Here is a 16,074-nt window from a genome sequence, read left to right as displayed (position 1 = left end):
ACTCCGATGTAAAATCTCACCTCTTCTAGTTGGAAATGTTGCAGTGATGGACAGACGGACATTAACAGTATGTCGCCGTCGTCCAATCAGAGCGCAGGAGGATAATTAGAGAGCCAATCGGAGCGCGGCGTGGTGCTCGTGGGCGGGGCTGACTGTGTGTTGGAATGCTGTCTCTCTGGGAATGTTTTCCAGTTTTTTTTTTCTCCCAGTGCTCCTCACAAGGCGCTCTTTAAGCTCCGGTGTTGCCACACAGAGCAGCCATTCATCGGCTCTACAGTCAGCCACACACACTCCCATGTTGAACCACTGGACATCTAAATTGGTAAGTTATGTAATTTTTTAAAAACAAAATTTGTAGGATTAAAAAGAATATTTCATATCAGTATTTATTTTCCGATTGTATTCTCCTGTTTTATTAATAGAGGTTTGGCACTGGATTTAGCTTGGAAATGAAAATGTTTTATCGGCAGATATTTGTCCTGGAAGCTCGCCTCTCTCCTAAATAGAATTATTATTATGATTGGCCAAAGATGAGTTTTTGGTCACATTTGATGAGCTAACAGTTTCAGTTTCTCAATGCCTGATACGAGCTGAGCCGGAGATCTTTGATTAATGCGTAAAACACTTTTATAACTTTGACTATTTTTGCATTTGTAATAACTTTCACTAAACTTTCTTTAGGTATAGGTGCTTTTGCTGAGAAGAATTTGGGACTAGCGTCGGAGAGGATTTGGACACTTTTACGCACAATTATGGCTTTGCCTACGAAAAGTCACCAATAACTGGGAACCCGTCTCCATCCAGACTCATTTCACAGAATAATTATCTATTCTGAAAAGCCCGCACTCTTTCCAAAACATTTTTTTGCATTCGGGTTTTTTTTTTTTTTTTAGTTGCTGAAAGAAATTTTAAAAATAATAATTAAAGATGTCCGGTGAGGAGCACAGCCTGTCCGAGGCGGAGATGAGTCCGGGTGGATCAGACGACGGTCACTCACTGTCGCCGACTCAACCTGGAGCGCAGCCCGGCCAGGACTCCCCCCTGAGCGGGCCGCCCCAGCAGCTGACGGCGCTCTGCGTGGCGGACGGCAGCGGAGAGGACGGAGGCAGAGGCAGAGCCAAATCTGAGGAAGAGGACGACCGCTTCCCCATCGGCATCAGGGAGGCCGTCAGTCAGGTGTTGGACGGATATGACTGGACACTTGTGCCAATGCCGGTGCGCGTAAACAACGGAAACAAGACTAAGCCGCACGTCAAAAGGCCTATGAACGCCTTCATGGTGTGGGCGCAAGCGGCGAGGAGGAAACTGGCCGACCAGTACCCCCACCTGCACAACGCGGAGCTCAGCAAGACCCTGGGCAAACTGTGGAGGTTTGTAACCAGGGGGTGTCCCACAATGAAGCACTGTGGCCATACAGTGGCACATTTCCTGTTTAGTTTGTATGTATGGAGAAGACGAGACACAGACTGGACCTGTGTTTAAAAACGGCCCAAATTTAGACCTGAAATTAAGCTGTTAAGATGAAATACATTTAATGGCAACCATTAAGTTACGGAAACATAATGGCCTATTTTTTATGTCAAACTTTGACTCTGTAATTGGCTCTTCAAATGTTTACAACCCAGGTTTTATTTAAGTCATTAATTTTTATTAAATCATTTCGCACGAGAATTATTGCAGATATGAATTGTTTTCATATACTACTTTTTATAATAAATATTTTGACTTTAAGTGGGAGAGTCTATAACTAAATCAGCCCTTGTTTTCACCCCTAGGTTACTGAATGAGAACGACAAGAGGCCATTCATTGAGGAGGCGGAGAGGCTGAGGAAACAGCACAAGAAGGACTACCCGGAGTACAAGTACCAGCCTCGGAGACGCAAGAACGGCAAACTAGCGCCTGCTAATGAGTCCGACAGCCAGGGGGAAGGGGAGGCCAGCCACTCCCAGTCACACTACAAGACCCTGCATCTGGAGCACAACGGCGGGGCTGGGTCTCCCCTGGGTGACCTGCACCACCATCACCATCATCACCATCATCCTGCTGGTAGGTGGCTCACATTTATCCAAATGCTCAAACAAGTTCCTTTTTGTATTTGAAGAAATATTTGTGCAGGGAAAATTAAACCTTAAATTGAGTTTGCATTTTTGAATCATAATTCCTACAGTTAAGAAACACTTGAAACACATAAACTTGTGACTTTGGTGCCCACTTGACCATGCTGCCCCCTTCTCTTATGCCTTAAGGTCAGGGTCACAGCCCCCCCACGCCCCCCACCACCCCAAAGACAGAGCTTCAGTCTGGGAAACTGTCAGATGCCAAGAGAGAGGGGGGAGCAGGAGTGGCTGGAGGATCAGGGGGGTCTAGGGGAGCCCTTGGAGTGGGAGCTGAGGGGGCCTCTGGTGGCCCCTCTTCATCAAGTGCTAAACCCCACATCGACTTTGGCACCATGGACATTGGGGAGATCAGTCATGAGGTGATGTCCAACATCGAGCCATTTGATGTAAACGAATTTGACCAGTACCTTCCACCAAACGGTCATCCTCAGAGTGGAACCGGGGCCCCTGCAGCCGGATCCTCTGCCTCCTCTTATGCCTACGCCCTGGCTGCTGCCAGCAGCCACTCCGCCTGGCTCTCCAAACAGCAGCAGCAGCCTCAGGCCTCGCCGTCTTCTTCTGACCCTTCCAAGGCCCAGATCAAGAGTGAGTCTGCGTCTGGGAGCCACTACGCCGAGGCCTCGTCCTCTCCCTCCTCAGGCACCCATGTCACCTACACCCCGCTCAGCCTCCCTCACTACGGCTCCGCTTTCCCCTCTCTGGCCTCCAGGGCTCAGTTTGAGTACGGAGAGCACCAGGCCCCCGGGGCATACTACGCCCACTCCAGCCAGGCCCCGGGGCTGTACTCAGCCTTCTCCTACATGGGCCCTACACAGAGGCCTCTGTACACTACCATAGGAGACCCCTCCAGCGTGGCCCCCTCTCACAGCCCCACACACTGGGAGCAGCCTGTTTACACCACACTCACAAGACCTTGAGGGAGACTGGCTGAGCAGAGGGAAATATGGGAAGCGTGTGAGTGGATGTGAGTGTCTGTGTGTGCAAATATGTGAATGTGACTGTGTGTGTGTGTGTGTATGTGTGTGTGTGTTTGCGTGTGTGTGTGCCCGTGCCATATTGATGTTACATTAGAGATTTTTACTTTTTTAGCCAATATCTTGCAAGACGCATCCACAAGGCCTTACACAGTTATTGTTAAAAAAAACTCACACTGTATAAAGTGTGAATCATGGGTCAACAGCCAATCAAAATAACTCTTAACAAAAGTGTGCCATCATAAATGTATAAGTTGGGATGTAAAATAAGAAAACAAGAGGGTGATAATTCCGACATTCAGACTAAAGAGATGTCGGATTGATGAGTGACTCCTGGACCCAGAGGTGACTGGTTTAAACTGACATAATCAGATGTTATTAACCAAACTAAAGGAGATGTTTTTTGACGTCATTGTAATATTTTATATGAGTAGTAAGTTTATTGTTGTTGTTGATATCCTAGGGTGTAACTTTATTGTGACTGATTTGATATTTCACTCAAACGTCTGCACCACTGCTTTGGGAAAAAGCGTGTTTGGTTTCAGAAAAGATGTCCTCTGAGGCTGTTTCTGTGGCCAGACGAGAATAGTTGCGACTCATTTTTCCTTCTTTATCTGTAGATAGCGTCTGTTTGTCTGTCCTTATACTTACACTGACTTCACTGAGATGAACAATTAAGCATTTATGGGGAAAATATAGGAAAAAGAGAGGGAAAGAGAGCTCTTAAAGATGTATTTCAGCTCATGCTCAGTCTTGGACACTTACCTCAATTCTGTTCATTTTGTGCCAATAGCAAAATAGACATAAGACCCTGGATACCTGCTCAAAACATGTTGAAGGTACTCAAACAAGTAAAAAAAACTATTTAAGTCAGCAAATGTCTTATATTTTTTGCTTAACATTATATTTTTGTTTAACACTTTGCTGTTTTACATTTGATTTATCCAATATCTGAGTTAAATCCATAAGTGCAAAGTCTCAACCAAATCTCTTGAGATAATTGGCCGGCTTTGGGTCCTACTTACGGATTAGAATCACATGTACTACCATTCTGCACTGCATGTAGGCCAAAAGCATGTTTTCTCCTTTACAGTTTTTCCTATACTGTGTCCAAATCGCCAACTTCCTCTTCAGTAATGTGAATAATGGTCATTACCACAGGCTTCACCTTCGTTAAGTGATGCATCCTTTATCATTTTATACTGACCCTCTTACCATGTAGTTAATTATTTTTATGTAGGTAACAATGCAATGTGTGTCACACCTTTGCTTCTTCCATTTTGTATAATTCTGGATAGTTTTGTAAAGTGTTTGCTATACATTCACTTGAGTATTTTGCTTCCTTACAAGAAAAGCAATGTTGAAATATTATTGTTGTCATCTATTAAATCAATTTATTTATAAGATCCTGTGTAAGGTGATTATTTTATGTGGTGCTGATGTCCAGAGATAACACACTGAGCAGTTAGGAAGTGAAGGGTGAAAAAACATAAATTAAAAACATGTTGCTGACGTGTGAACTGTAATAACAACACAATCAGTGCCTCACCATCCTAAGCTGTTTAGTGTGTTTGTGTGTGTGGTAGGCTAAAATTGACTACTAATTCCCCACATTTAATCGGCTGGGGACTGCGTGTTACTGGGAAAGACAAAGAGCAGCATTCAGTGAGGGAGAGGGACAGAAAGAGAGAGAAGGGGTGGGTGTAAAGAGCCAGAGGCAAGGCCAATTTCAGCTCAGAAACCAGCGTACACTTGGACTTTTGTACATGGCTTTCCTTTCACAGTCCTCTCCACCTGAGGCACCCACCCTGCTTTTACATTCAGCTGCAGTTTAAACCCATTTAGTGGGCATCCAGAAACAAAATGTCAAGTTCACTGCATCGCCGTTAAGTGGCATGGTGACAATAGATGAGGTGATATTTTGCAAAACAAAAGCTGATGATATCAAAGAAAATAAATGCATTCGGTCAAATCTAAGCTCATATTCTCATCAGTAAGGTCACAATTAACACATTAAAATACAGAAATGTAAACACACTTTAAGAAAGAAAAAGTACTGCATCTCCGTCCATATTAAAATAAATGACAAATAAATGTTTCCTGAGACCATATGACTGTATGGACAACAAATTTATGAATTTACTGTATGTCAGATCTGATTACCTTTGATTAAATTAAGAAACATGTCTACACAGATGATTGAAATGATGCAAAAATAGGATTAAAATTAGAGTGATTTGACATTTTACTGAAATTGCAGGTAACTAGATTCCTAGGTTTGGCTTGTTGTAATCAATATTCACAAGTGTAAATGAAGAAAACCTGTTACATACAAATCTGACACTTAAATCACAAAGTGCTGCACAGGATTTTAAAACCGTTTCAAAATGTTATACAGGACAAATATACAGAGATATAAACATATAACACAATATAACTGAGCCTTTGTAAAACAACAACAATAGTTATGTTAAAGGAAAGCAAGTTGGTATGCTCATGAATGAATTATATTTCAACTGAAGCTTAAATAAAGCACATGAATAGTGAATGTGAGTTAAGTTTTTAGGTTTTACACTTCATTTGTTTTTTATTTTTAAAGTTATAAAATAAAAAGTTTAAAAACGTAAAGTTAAAGTAGAGTGTCATGGCCTGTTCTTTACTTTCTCATTTTTGGGCTTGTTTACTGTTACTTGATCACTGGCACTGAGTCACTGTTGGGATGGGAAAATATCAAAATACAGAAGACATTACACTATCATAAAACTGTATATAACTCATTGGCTGTATAAATACATAGAAATGACAACTTAATGAATTTCTGTACCCTTTATAATATTAAAAATGCATTTAACAAAGCGGTCACTACAGTTTATCAAATCCTTAACTGACAATCAACAAAAGTTGACAATGACTAATACATTGTTTTAAACAATTCCCTAAAAATAAAATAGGTTAAACGAGTGACTCCAGCTAAAATTTTCATCTGAAATCATAGGATCATAGAATACATTTGAAATTCTGGGACCTAAAAGAAGACAATGAACTTTGTCATGTGTTGATGTTCTTCATAGTTCTTGAGGGAAATATGTTAAAGGAAGTCAAACTTTATGAAGAAGTGTCATTTTCATTTTAAGATAAGATATTTTTGTTTAACTACTCAATATCTTTAGGATACCACTACAGTGATTGTACATTATTTACCTTTTTTATATGTCATTTATACGGTGGCCCAGAGGTGCAACAGGCCAAAAAATTATCCACTAGATGAAAAAAAGTATATACTATAAGAAAAAAAAGAGAACAGCCTAAAAAAATTATCCACTAGATGAAAAAATTATCTACTACAAGAAAAAAAAAGAGAACAGCCCAAAAAAATTATCCACTATAAGAAAAAAAAGAGAACAGCCTAAAAAAATTATCCACTAGATGAAAAAAATTATCTACTACAAGAAAAAAAAGAGAACAGCCCAAAAAAATTATCTACTATAAGAAAAAAAAGAGAACAGCCTAAAAAAATTATCCACTAGATGAAAAAAAATTATCTACTACAAGAAAAAAAAGAGAACAGCCCAAAAAAATTATCCACTATAAGAAAAAAAAAGAGAACAGCCTAAAAAAAATTATCCATTACATGAAAAAAATTATCTACTACAAGAAAAAAAAAAGAGAACAGCCTAAAAAAATTATCCACTGTAAGAAAAAAAAAGAGAACAGCCTAAAAAAAATTATCCACTAGATGAAAAAAAAAAATCCCCTATAAGAAAAAAAAAGAGACCAGCCAAAAAAATTATCCACTAAAAGAAAAAAAAAGAGAACAGGCAAAAAAAATTATCTACTAGCCCAAAAAATTATTCACTATAAGAAAAAAAAAAAGAATAGGTGAAAAAAATGATCTACTATGAGAAAAAAAAGAGAGCAGCCCAAAAAAATATCCCCTATAAGAAAAAAAAAACATCATCCACCTTTTCAATTACGGGGGCGCTGTTTTCCCGAAAGGTGCCTTGCTTTAAAATTAAGACCACTACAAAAAATAAAAGGATAGGCTGAAAAATTTTAAGGCTTTCGGCTAATGTGGCTAATGCTAAGGAAGTACCCCACCGGAAGTGGAGGTCGTGCGCTAAAAAATAAAGTTATTTTAAAATATAGATATTTACATTAATATAGTTTGCAAAGCAGTTAAATGATTAAATACGGTTCCAGTGTCTGCTCAAGGTTAGGCATGGGCGTTAAATGGTTAAGGTTAGGGTTAGGGTATGGTTGGGGTTAGTTTTCAGTGGTAAATGGCCCTTGTGTGCACTGTGTGAAGGTTCGTTGCTAAGCTAATGCTAACGCGAAAAGTTGACGGCAACTTTGTGTTATTTTATTATGAGAGGAGGAGAAGAGGAGCTTCCTGTGGAGCTCCACTATCATGGCATCGCCCATTTGTTTGCAGGTAGACCTCTCCTCCTCAACTCAGACGGAGTGTCTTTACTAACACTAGATCAAGAAGGACATTTTGTGGAGATAAAGATGTGTGCCGTGGTACCGCAGTGCCTCGGCACCTGGCAACGAGCTGAGCTGTGGTACCGAGCCATGGTACGCGGTGCCATGCTGGGGTACCTGGCACCGAGCTGCGGCACCGCGGTGCCACGGCAAGTGGTTGGCACCGAGCCGTGGTACCGCGGCGCCACGGCACCTGGCACCGAGCTGTGGTACCGCGGTACATCGCGCCATCAACCGTGGTGCCGCACCAGCCGAGGTGCCACGGCACCTCGCGGCACCAGCCGAGGTGCCACGGCACCAGGTGTCGGTGCCGCAATATGCACTCACTGTCTCTCAACAAATGGGCGATGCCATGATAGTGGAGCTCCACAGGAAGCTCCTCTTCTCCTCCTCTCAAAATAAAATACTTTTAGAACTTCTTGTAGCGAATATTCATCAAAAATGATATTGAATGTCAGACAGTTGAACAATTCAACACCGTAATCACACAATTGTTTACTCGCACTGGTAGTTCACAAAGTTGCCGTCAACTTTTTGCGTTAGCATTAGCTTAGCAACGAACCTTCACACAGTGCACACAAGGGCCATTTACCACTGAAAACTAACCCCAACCTTACCCTAACCCTAACCTTAACCATTTAACGCCCATGCCTAACCTTGAGCAGACACTGGAACCGTATTTAATCATTTAACTGCTTTGCAAACTATATTAATGTACATATCTATATTTTAAAATAACTTTATTTTTTAGCGCATGACCTCCACTTCCGGTGGGGTACTTCCTTAGCATTAGCCACATTAGCCGAAAGCCTTAAAATTTTTCAGCCTATCCTTTTATTTTTTGTGGTGGTCTTAATTTTAAAGCAAGGCACCATTCGGGAAAACAGCGCCCCCGTAATTGAAAAGGTGGATGATGTTTTTTTTTTCTTATAGGGGATATTTTTTTGGGCTGCTCTCTTTTTTTTTCTCATAGTAGATCATTTTTTTCACCTGTTCTTTTTTTTTTTCTTATAGTGAATAATTTTTTGGGCTAGTAGATAATTTTTTTTGCCTGTTCTCTTTTTTTTTCTTTAAGTGGATAATTTTTTTGGCTGGTCTCTTTTCTTTCTTATAGGGGATTTTTTTTTTCATCTAGTGGATAATTTTTTTAGGCTGTTCTCTTTTTTTTCTTATAGTGGATAATTTTTTTAGGCTGTTGTCTTTTTTTCTTGCAGTAGATAATTTTTTTCATCTAGTGGATAATTTTTTTAGGCTGTTCTCTCTTTTTTTTTTCCTTATAGTGGATAATTTTTTTGGGCTGTTCTCTTTTTTTTTTCTTGTAGTAGATAAATTTTTTCATCTCGTGGATAATTTTTTAAATTGTTCTCTTTTTTTTCTTGTAGTAGATAATTTTTTTCGTCTAGTGGATAATTTTTTGGCCTGTTGCACCTCTGGGCCACCGTACATTTATACTACATAGCCTGTTTGATATGTAGGCTATGTAAACATTATCGCAGTAAATGGTATAAAAACTTTTTTTTTTTTTTTTTTTTAATTAAAATATTATCTTGACATGTGCATAACTGTGTGGACAATAATTTCAGCGGGACTTGGAAGTACTTACTGATGACTTAAAAGAAAAATTGCTAAGTGGCTCAAAAGTGTGATTATTCAGAAAATTATAATTCTTCAGCTGCTGCTTTACATTAAAAAAATATTAAAGCGCTGCAAATCCATTGAGAGCTTTCAAGTGTAATGTTATTGTAACAGCTGGAGACATAAAATGGACATTTTCTTAGAATGACTCAGCTACTGGCCAAATCATGTTTGATCCAAACTGTGCCTCTTCACCACAATTGAAGTAAACTAATAGTTTGATCCAGGAGGCGTCTATTTCCCGGTAGTATCTATGTCAAAGACTAAAACAATAAAATGAAATAATTCTGGACTTTAATTTATAACTTAGTACTGTCACACTGATGACAAAATATGAACACGGCATTCGTCCATCCAAAGCAGACCAGTAGGTGGCAGTAAGACAGTAGGTAGAAAACTAAAGAAGAAGAAAGCGTAAAATGCGACGTGTTGACGTCATCGGAGGGGCGCCAAATCTGCAACAGCACGAAGTGGAGAGGAGTCCGAAAGGTATGAACGAGCCTATTTAAGTACTTCTTTGAACGCCATGGAAATAATTCACTTTAAACAGTTTGGACAAATGATACAAAGTGTGCTACTACCAACTAAGAATATCAAACATTTAGCGAACTTTTAGTATTTCTTACACTCGTAGATATGCAGCAGAAGAGCTAAAGCTAGCTAAACATCTGTTAATGTATCTGTAATTGTGTAGCATCAGGACAGTCAGTGAAATCAGGTTCTACGACAGTTCATAAGAATGAGTAAGGACCTAAAGTCACGGTTTTCTATCACAATAAGACATGGACGCAGTGTAAGTGTTTGCTGAAGAAACAGAGGAATGTTGCAGAGATTTCTTTACCGCTCGAGAAAGACAGGATATCATTTTAGCCTGATATATTTTCCTCCAAAGAAGGTGTTTCAAAGGCATTATGGTATTGTTTGTTGACTTAAATATAGATTTGTGTCGTATTCATTTGAACTTTTTACCCCCAAATAATGCAATAATACAGGTCCAAAAGTACATAAAGAATGTTTTTAGTGTAATAACCAAAAAAACAGTCAGACCTTTTAGAAAACTCAAGTAATTTGGAGGTTTTGTTCTCAACAGTAAGCTCAGTGTTGTGTGTTTTCCCGGTAGGCATCAGTCATGGATCTTGGCCCCTTTGATGCAGATAACTCTGTCAGCTGCAGACTATCCTCTCACATCCCCGATGTCTGCAAGACCGAGGACTGCTGTTTGGGTATCGACGAGGCAGGCAGAGGACCTGTGCTAGGTATACTGTGGTAAATCATGAATTAGAACCCCAGTGTCTTACTATCTTAACTGAATGCCAATTCAGTTTAACACTTTCAAGGATGAACACTTGATGTGCTGTGTAAACCCAGCATTTAGTCAGTCACTGTAAGGTCAAACATAAGTATGTCATTGTTCAAGAAGGAAGAAAAGAAGAACTTATTTGCATTTTTTTAGTTCTGAAAAGACTGTTTTGTCAGTGAGTCAGCATTTCTTGCAAGTTAATGTTCTAAATCACAATATTTTAAGTGCAAATTTGGAAGAAAAGTAAACAACATGTTAATTAATAGTACACTCACAGTCACTGAAAACTTTGAGATCATATTTTTCGACATAATTTTTATTTTGAATCCCTAAACTGGAATTTTTTCATATGAATCATTTGTTTAGCATATTGGCATACAGAAACAAAAATCTGAAGTTTCAAAAATAATTTCAAAACAAAAAACTTAACAAAAGAAAATGGCACCTGCCAAACACAAAGTCACAACAGTAGCAGTCCTGGTCGAGAGTTGTCACTCTCTCTCGCCCTGGACGCGGTCTATCGTCAACAGAGCCTGTCGTGTTGTGGCATTCAGCCAGGTTTCTGATTGTGGGTTGGGAAGAGCCCATACATTGGCCTGGCTATATCATTATAGCTCAAACCGGCCTCCACCATACCCAGTGCCTGGAGGCGGCGTTCATGTGATAGATGTGGCATGATGCCGTTCACTGGAATAACAATGGTGGCCTTTTTCTGGGCCTTTATATAGGCCTTCAAAACCAATCCTCAAACTATGCAGATACCCACTGAGTATTGCTCAATGTGCATTTGGTCCACTTTAGCAAAGAGATCAACCCATGTGCAATGAACCGTGACAACATGACAACTCATCATTATCTCAACTACCCGAGCACTAAGTCATCAATAAATCCACAATGAATAATTACAACCCCCCTAAAAGTAGAAATATGCATACATTTCAACCTAAAAGTTTCTATTGACTGTCAGTATAAATCCAAACCACTTGTCTCTGCACTTGTCCATGTTGTTTGTGATCTAGGCCCGATGGTGTATGGAATATGTTTCTGTCCCGTTTCGAAGAAGGATGATCTGAAGGACTTGAAAGTGGCAGGTAATGCTTTATCCCAACATTTTTGTACTTTGTTGGAGAGCAACACTAACTAAACAACACAATTACGTGGTTTTAAGATGCATCTAATCTTTCAGAGGAACTTGGAGAACATAGGTCTGCTTGGCTTGATTCTGATTACTGATGGTTGGTTATTGTTGTTTGCTGATTGCAATAATTTTTCACTGAGGGAGTTAACTGACTGAGACTCCTTTTTCATCTCATGAATAGACAGAGAGTTTTGCTTTGTGCCTGTTGAGTGTTCAGAAATGCTTTATGGACATCTTACAAACTAAACATTTATGTGTAGAGCTGTTTATTTGAAAAATAATCACCCTAAACAGCTACAACAGAACAATTATACTTAATTGCATCTTTTATGTTTTAGAGATTCTACTAAAATAAGTACCTTTATCTTCTCAGTGATTACTACAGCAGTGTTAGATTCTGAAATAAGCTTGTGTTGTTTTAAATCAGACTCCAAGACTCTGACAGAAACAGAAAGAGAAAATCTCTTCCAAAAACTGGATGAAGCCAGGAGCTACATTGGCTGGGCTCTGCAGATTCTCTCCCCTAACACCATCTCTACCAGCATGTTACAGAGGTAGTTTAGTACACAGTTTTATCCAGACAAATACTTGTTTATTAATTGATTATATATTTACATAATAACAACATGTTTGTTCTTATTAGGTCAAAATACAACCTAAACGCACTGTCACATGATACAGCGATTGGTCTAGTACAGTATGCCTTGGATAGTGGAGTACAGCTGACAGAGGTAAGAGATTAATTTCTAAAATGATAACTATATCATTAAATTTTGGATTGCATGGAGCTAATTACCTTATGCCTTACAAATGAGAGAGTTTAGAGTCTGATCTTCTTCTGTTCTGCATCCAACTTGCATGTTTACAGCATCTGCATTGCGTTGTGAAAGTCATGAAAACATGCTTTTGGTGTTTTTTTTCTGGCCTGTGTGAATTATGTTCTTGTTTGAAAATTCATCTCCCTGCAAAACATATATTATTGCCGGTTATCAACAAGGTCAACAACTCTGCATGAGACCTTTTCAACTTTTTTTTTTTTTTTTTACTGTTTTCTCGATCATTTAAAAAAAAAAAAAAGTTTTTAACTGGTTCTACTTTTTTTTTTTTTTTTTTTTAATTATTAGACCTGTGCACAGACCTGTCCTCTATATGTTTTGTTTTTCATTCACTTCATCTTCAAACCTTTCTCCTTACCTTGCTGAATGTTGTTTTCCTCTATCTCTTTGATGTCCTGCAGGTTTTTGTGGACACAGTAGGCCCTGCAGAGAAGTATGAAGAAAAGCTCTCCCAGCTCTTCCCAGGTGTTAAGGTTACAGTGAGGCCAAAGGCTGACTCGCTTTTCCCTGTTGTTAGTGCAGCCAGTATCTGTGCAAAGGTATCAACCAGTAAAATCTGTCCTAACCTTGGCGTTCCCTGAATTCACATTTGTCCATTTACAGCTGTGTTGAGATTTGCTATACCTCTGCTGATGGTGCATATTGTCTTACAGGTGGCCAGGGACCGGGTTGTAAAAGGCTGGAACTTTGCTGAACAACTTGGGGAAGTGGACTCCGACTATGGCTCAGGATACCCAAATGGTAATAGGAAAACTAATTTCCATCAGTCTTAAAGTGTTACATATTTAAAATGGTCTATTGCTCTTAAAGCCACATAAAGAAGTCATTTTTTAAAAAAATCTCTTTTTGAAAGCAACATATTAAAATATACTCTGAATCTAACATTTAAGGCCCCTTCATGTAGAGGATAGCTTGGTCAGCAAAACTGAGGGTCGTTGTAATGAGGGCTAAATACAATAATATTGAAATTGTTATGTTTTTTTGTCCAATATCCAAATTACCAGATCGGCATTATTTTGATAAAGGTAAAATGTGTCAGAACGTAGCTTTTATACATGAAGCATTGTGGGGCTACACAAGTTACAAATCATATTTTGCAGACATAAGAGAACATGTTTTGCTTTGTACAGACCTGCAAAAAAATCACATCATCATAATCTTAGTGAATAGGAATGCAGAAATTATTCTCACTAGAATGATGTTTTGTACCATTATCACAAAATCTGTCCAAAGAATCACCATATGATTTGTTTTTATACATGCAGTAGTATTTAAACCTTGTATAAACTAGTACTTTTCAGACATATTCTGGTCTTTATGAGCTCTGCATGTAGATAATTCAACACTGAGACTGAATTGTTTTCAACTTTGTCCACAGACCCAAAGACTAAAGCGTGGCTGCTGAAGTATCTGGACCCAGTATTTGGCTACCCACAGTTTGTTCGCTTCAGCTGGAGCACTGCCCAAACCCTAATGGACAGCAAATCTGTGACAGTCCACTGGTAAAATCTTAATGGTTTTGAAAGTTTTTAGATGTTTAAAGCTGTTGTTGATGGAGAGATTTTAAGAGACACATTACTGCCATGTCTGATTTACAATATGTCAGTTTATTCTCAAGTATAAGAATAGTTTCTGCTTTTGGACTTGGTGTAATGTCACTTAATGTGTTAATGTGTAAATCACAACTCCTTTAATCATGAGGTCACTGTCCTCAATCCTCAAGAAATCAACACACACTGAACTCAGTCCTGTTTTGTTTTCTCTGTGTCCTCAGGGACGACGATGATGAGGATGGAGAAAAGGCTGCACAGCGGCAGAACAACAGGTCCATGTTGTCGTACTTCAGTGCTTCATCTGGGGCAAACGACCAAACCCCAGCTCACCAGCCTCACCGCTTCTTTACTGATCGGAGACTGAAAAGTCTTGACGCACTGTAAAGATCACACATTACATGACACACACAGTATATCCCAGTATGTCCCACTGTGGGATTTTCATGCACAGCAAAGCAGGTCAGTTTTGGATACAGATGTGAATGGACTATGTCGGTGGTGGGATGTTGTATCACCAATGCAAACTGTCTTTTTGTTATGTTTGGTTTTGTATATAAATATATTTTTAAACTGTATTCTTTCTCAGAGCCTTTATTTAACTTTGTTGCATGTTTTGTGTGCAGAAAAAAAGCCTCATAGTTTGACTTTAATTACAATGCTGCCCTCTAGTGGCAGTTTGACGATATACATCTGGGGTTTCACAAGCATCATCAGTGACCCATAAGGGATCATTAGCTCTAGCATTTCCACAGTGTGGAATTTAGAGAAATACACAATAAACACAAAAATATAACAGCAAATATGTCTGACAGAATTAAACTACCAGTCTCTTAGATATCAGTTTTATTCTCTTTGGTGGCTCCTATTGGTGAAAAGTGGTAATTTGTTTTTTAACTGCACTTTATAGAGGTGGTCCAGTGTGATGTCATCCAGTCTGTCAGCAATTAAAGTGTTTGGTTTGTCCAGGTGTTCAGTTTTTCCCACAGAATTAGATGTTAGGCAACACACAGTGATGGTCCACAGTGGGACTGACTGACTTAACTTGCCTTCATTATAAACTTGGCGGAGGAAAAAATGTAATTATTCACTATGAGCTAAATCTATTTTGTCGGCTGTTGGTATCTTTGAGGTCCAGTAAAGTGTGTGTGTGGTAAACACTGGGACGCACTGACTGTCTCATCTCTGTGTGTGTTCAGGCCTTATGTTGACAGGTTACTATGGTGATGGAGTGCACGTCAGTACTATTCACACATGTTGAGATTTTCCGCAAAATGTTGCCATAGACACCAAAATCATAAAACTTAATACAAGGGTTTCCATATAATTCTGACAGTGGGTTATAAACTCAGTCACCATAGTGTAAACTTTATAACACTGATGATTGAGAATGATTTAACAGATGGATGTTTGAATGGAAATATGCAAGATTGTTGAAAAGATCCTCTAAATCAGGGGTGTCAAACCCATTTCTTCCAGGGGCTACATTCAGCCCAATTGGATCTCAAGTGGGCCAGACCAGTAAAGTAATAGCATCATAACCTATAAATTAATCAACTTTTTCTTTGTTTTAGTGCAATAAAAAACATTAAATTATCAAAATATTTACATTTTCAAACTATCCTTTAATGAAAAACGTGAATAACCAAAAAAAAAAATCTTGAATTTGTAAGAAAAATAAATGCAGCTTTAATAATATTATGCCTCAACTTACCATTTATACATGTGCATTACACACATTGTTACACAAACATGTGATAACAGGCAGAATGTTGGTAAAAATTTGGAGTTTGGAACTAAAATGGGAAGAATTTCTCATTCATTTTCTCAGTCCAGCTCATTGTTCTTCTTGGTAGTTCTTCAAGGTTCAACTGGACTAGTTTTTCTTCAAAAGAGCAAAACTAGTCCAGTTGAACCTAGAACCTAGAAAAATGGAGTTGTCACTATTTATAGGTTATTATGTTATTTTACTTTAGATCATATTGGTCTGTATGTGGAACCTGAACTAAAATGAGTTTGACACCCTTGATTGTCAATATCT

The 16,074-nt window shown here is 38.9% G+C and overlaps 2 protein-coding genes across 4 annotated transcripts; both read left to right on the top strand.

The window, feature by feature from the left end:
- The first annotated feature begins 209 nt into the window (after nucleotides 1–209).
- On the top strand, nucleotides 210–4,496 carry LOC115426857 (transcription factor Sox-10-like). Its single transcript, XM_030145087.1, has 4 exons — nucleotides 210–322; nucleotides 682–1,370; nucleotides 1,776–2,047; nucleotides 2,248–4,496. Exons 2-4 carry the CDS (start codon nucleotides 928–930, stop codon nucleotides 3,033–3,035), a joined length of 1,503 nt encoding a protein of 500 aa, XP_030000947.1. The 5' UTR covers nucleotides 210–322; nucleotides 682–927; the 3' UTR covers nucleotides 3,036–4,496.
- A 5,121-nt stretch (nucleotides 4,497–9,617) lies between these two features.
- rnaseh2a (ribonuclease H2, subunit A) lies at nucleotides 9,618–15,081 on the top strand. Of its 3 annotated transcripts, none has more exons than XM_030137989.1 (9): nucleotides 9,618–9,698; nucleotides 10,330–10,465; nucleotides 11,529–11,600; nucleotides 12,075–12,201; nucleotides 12,291–12,378; nucleotides 12,885–13,022; nucleotides 13,137–13,224; nucleotides 13,862–13,985; nucleotides 14,258–15,081. In XM_030137989.1, exons 2-9 carry the CDS (start codon nucleotides 10,339–10,341, stop codon nucleotides 14,418–14,420), a joined length of 927 nt encoding a protein of 308 aa, XP_029993849.1. In that variant the 5' UTR covers nucleotides 9,618–9,698; nucleotides 10,330–10,338; the 3' UTR covers nucleotides 14,421–15,081. The 3 variants fall into 3 exon arrangements, with proteins under 3 accessions (XP_029993849.1, XP_029993865.1, XP_029993857.1); XM_030138005.1 differs by having other exon boundaries at nucleotides 13,862–13,986; nucleotides 14,262–15,081; XM_030137997.1 differs by having other exon boundaries at nucleotides 9,649–9,687.
- The last annotated feature ends 993 nt before the right edge of the window (nucleotides 15,082–16,074 follow it).

The sequence above is a fragment of the Sphaeramia orbicularis genome, chromosome 1 (genome assembly GCF_902148855.1).
Source record: "Sphaeramia orbicularis chromosome 1, fSphaOr1.1, whole genome shotgun sequence".
NCBI lineage: Eukaryota > Metazoa > Chordata > Actinopteri > Kurtiformes > Apogonidae > Sphaeramia > Sphaeramia orbicularis.
Note: the sequence above shows the minus strand (reverse complement) of the source record. Positions and strands in the feature narration are given on the sequence as shown.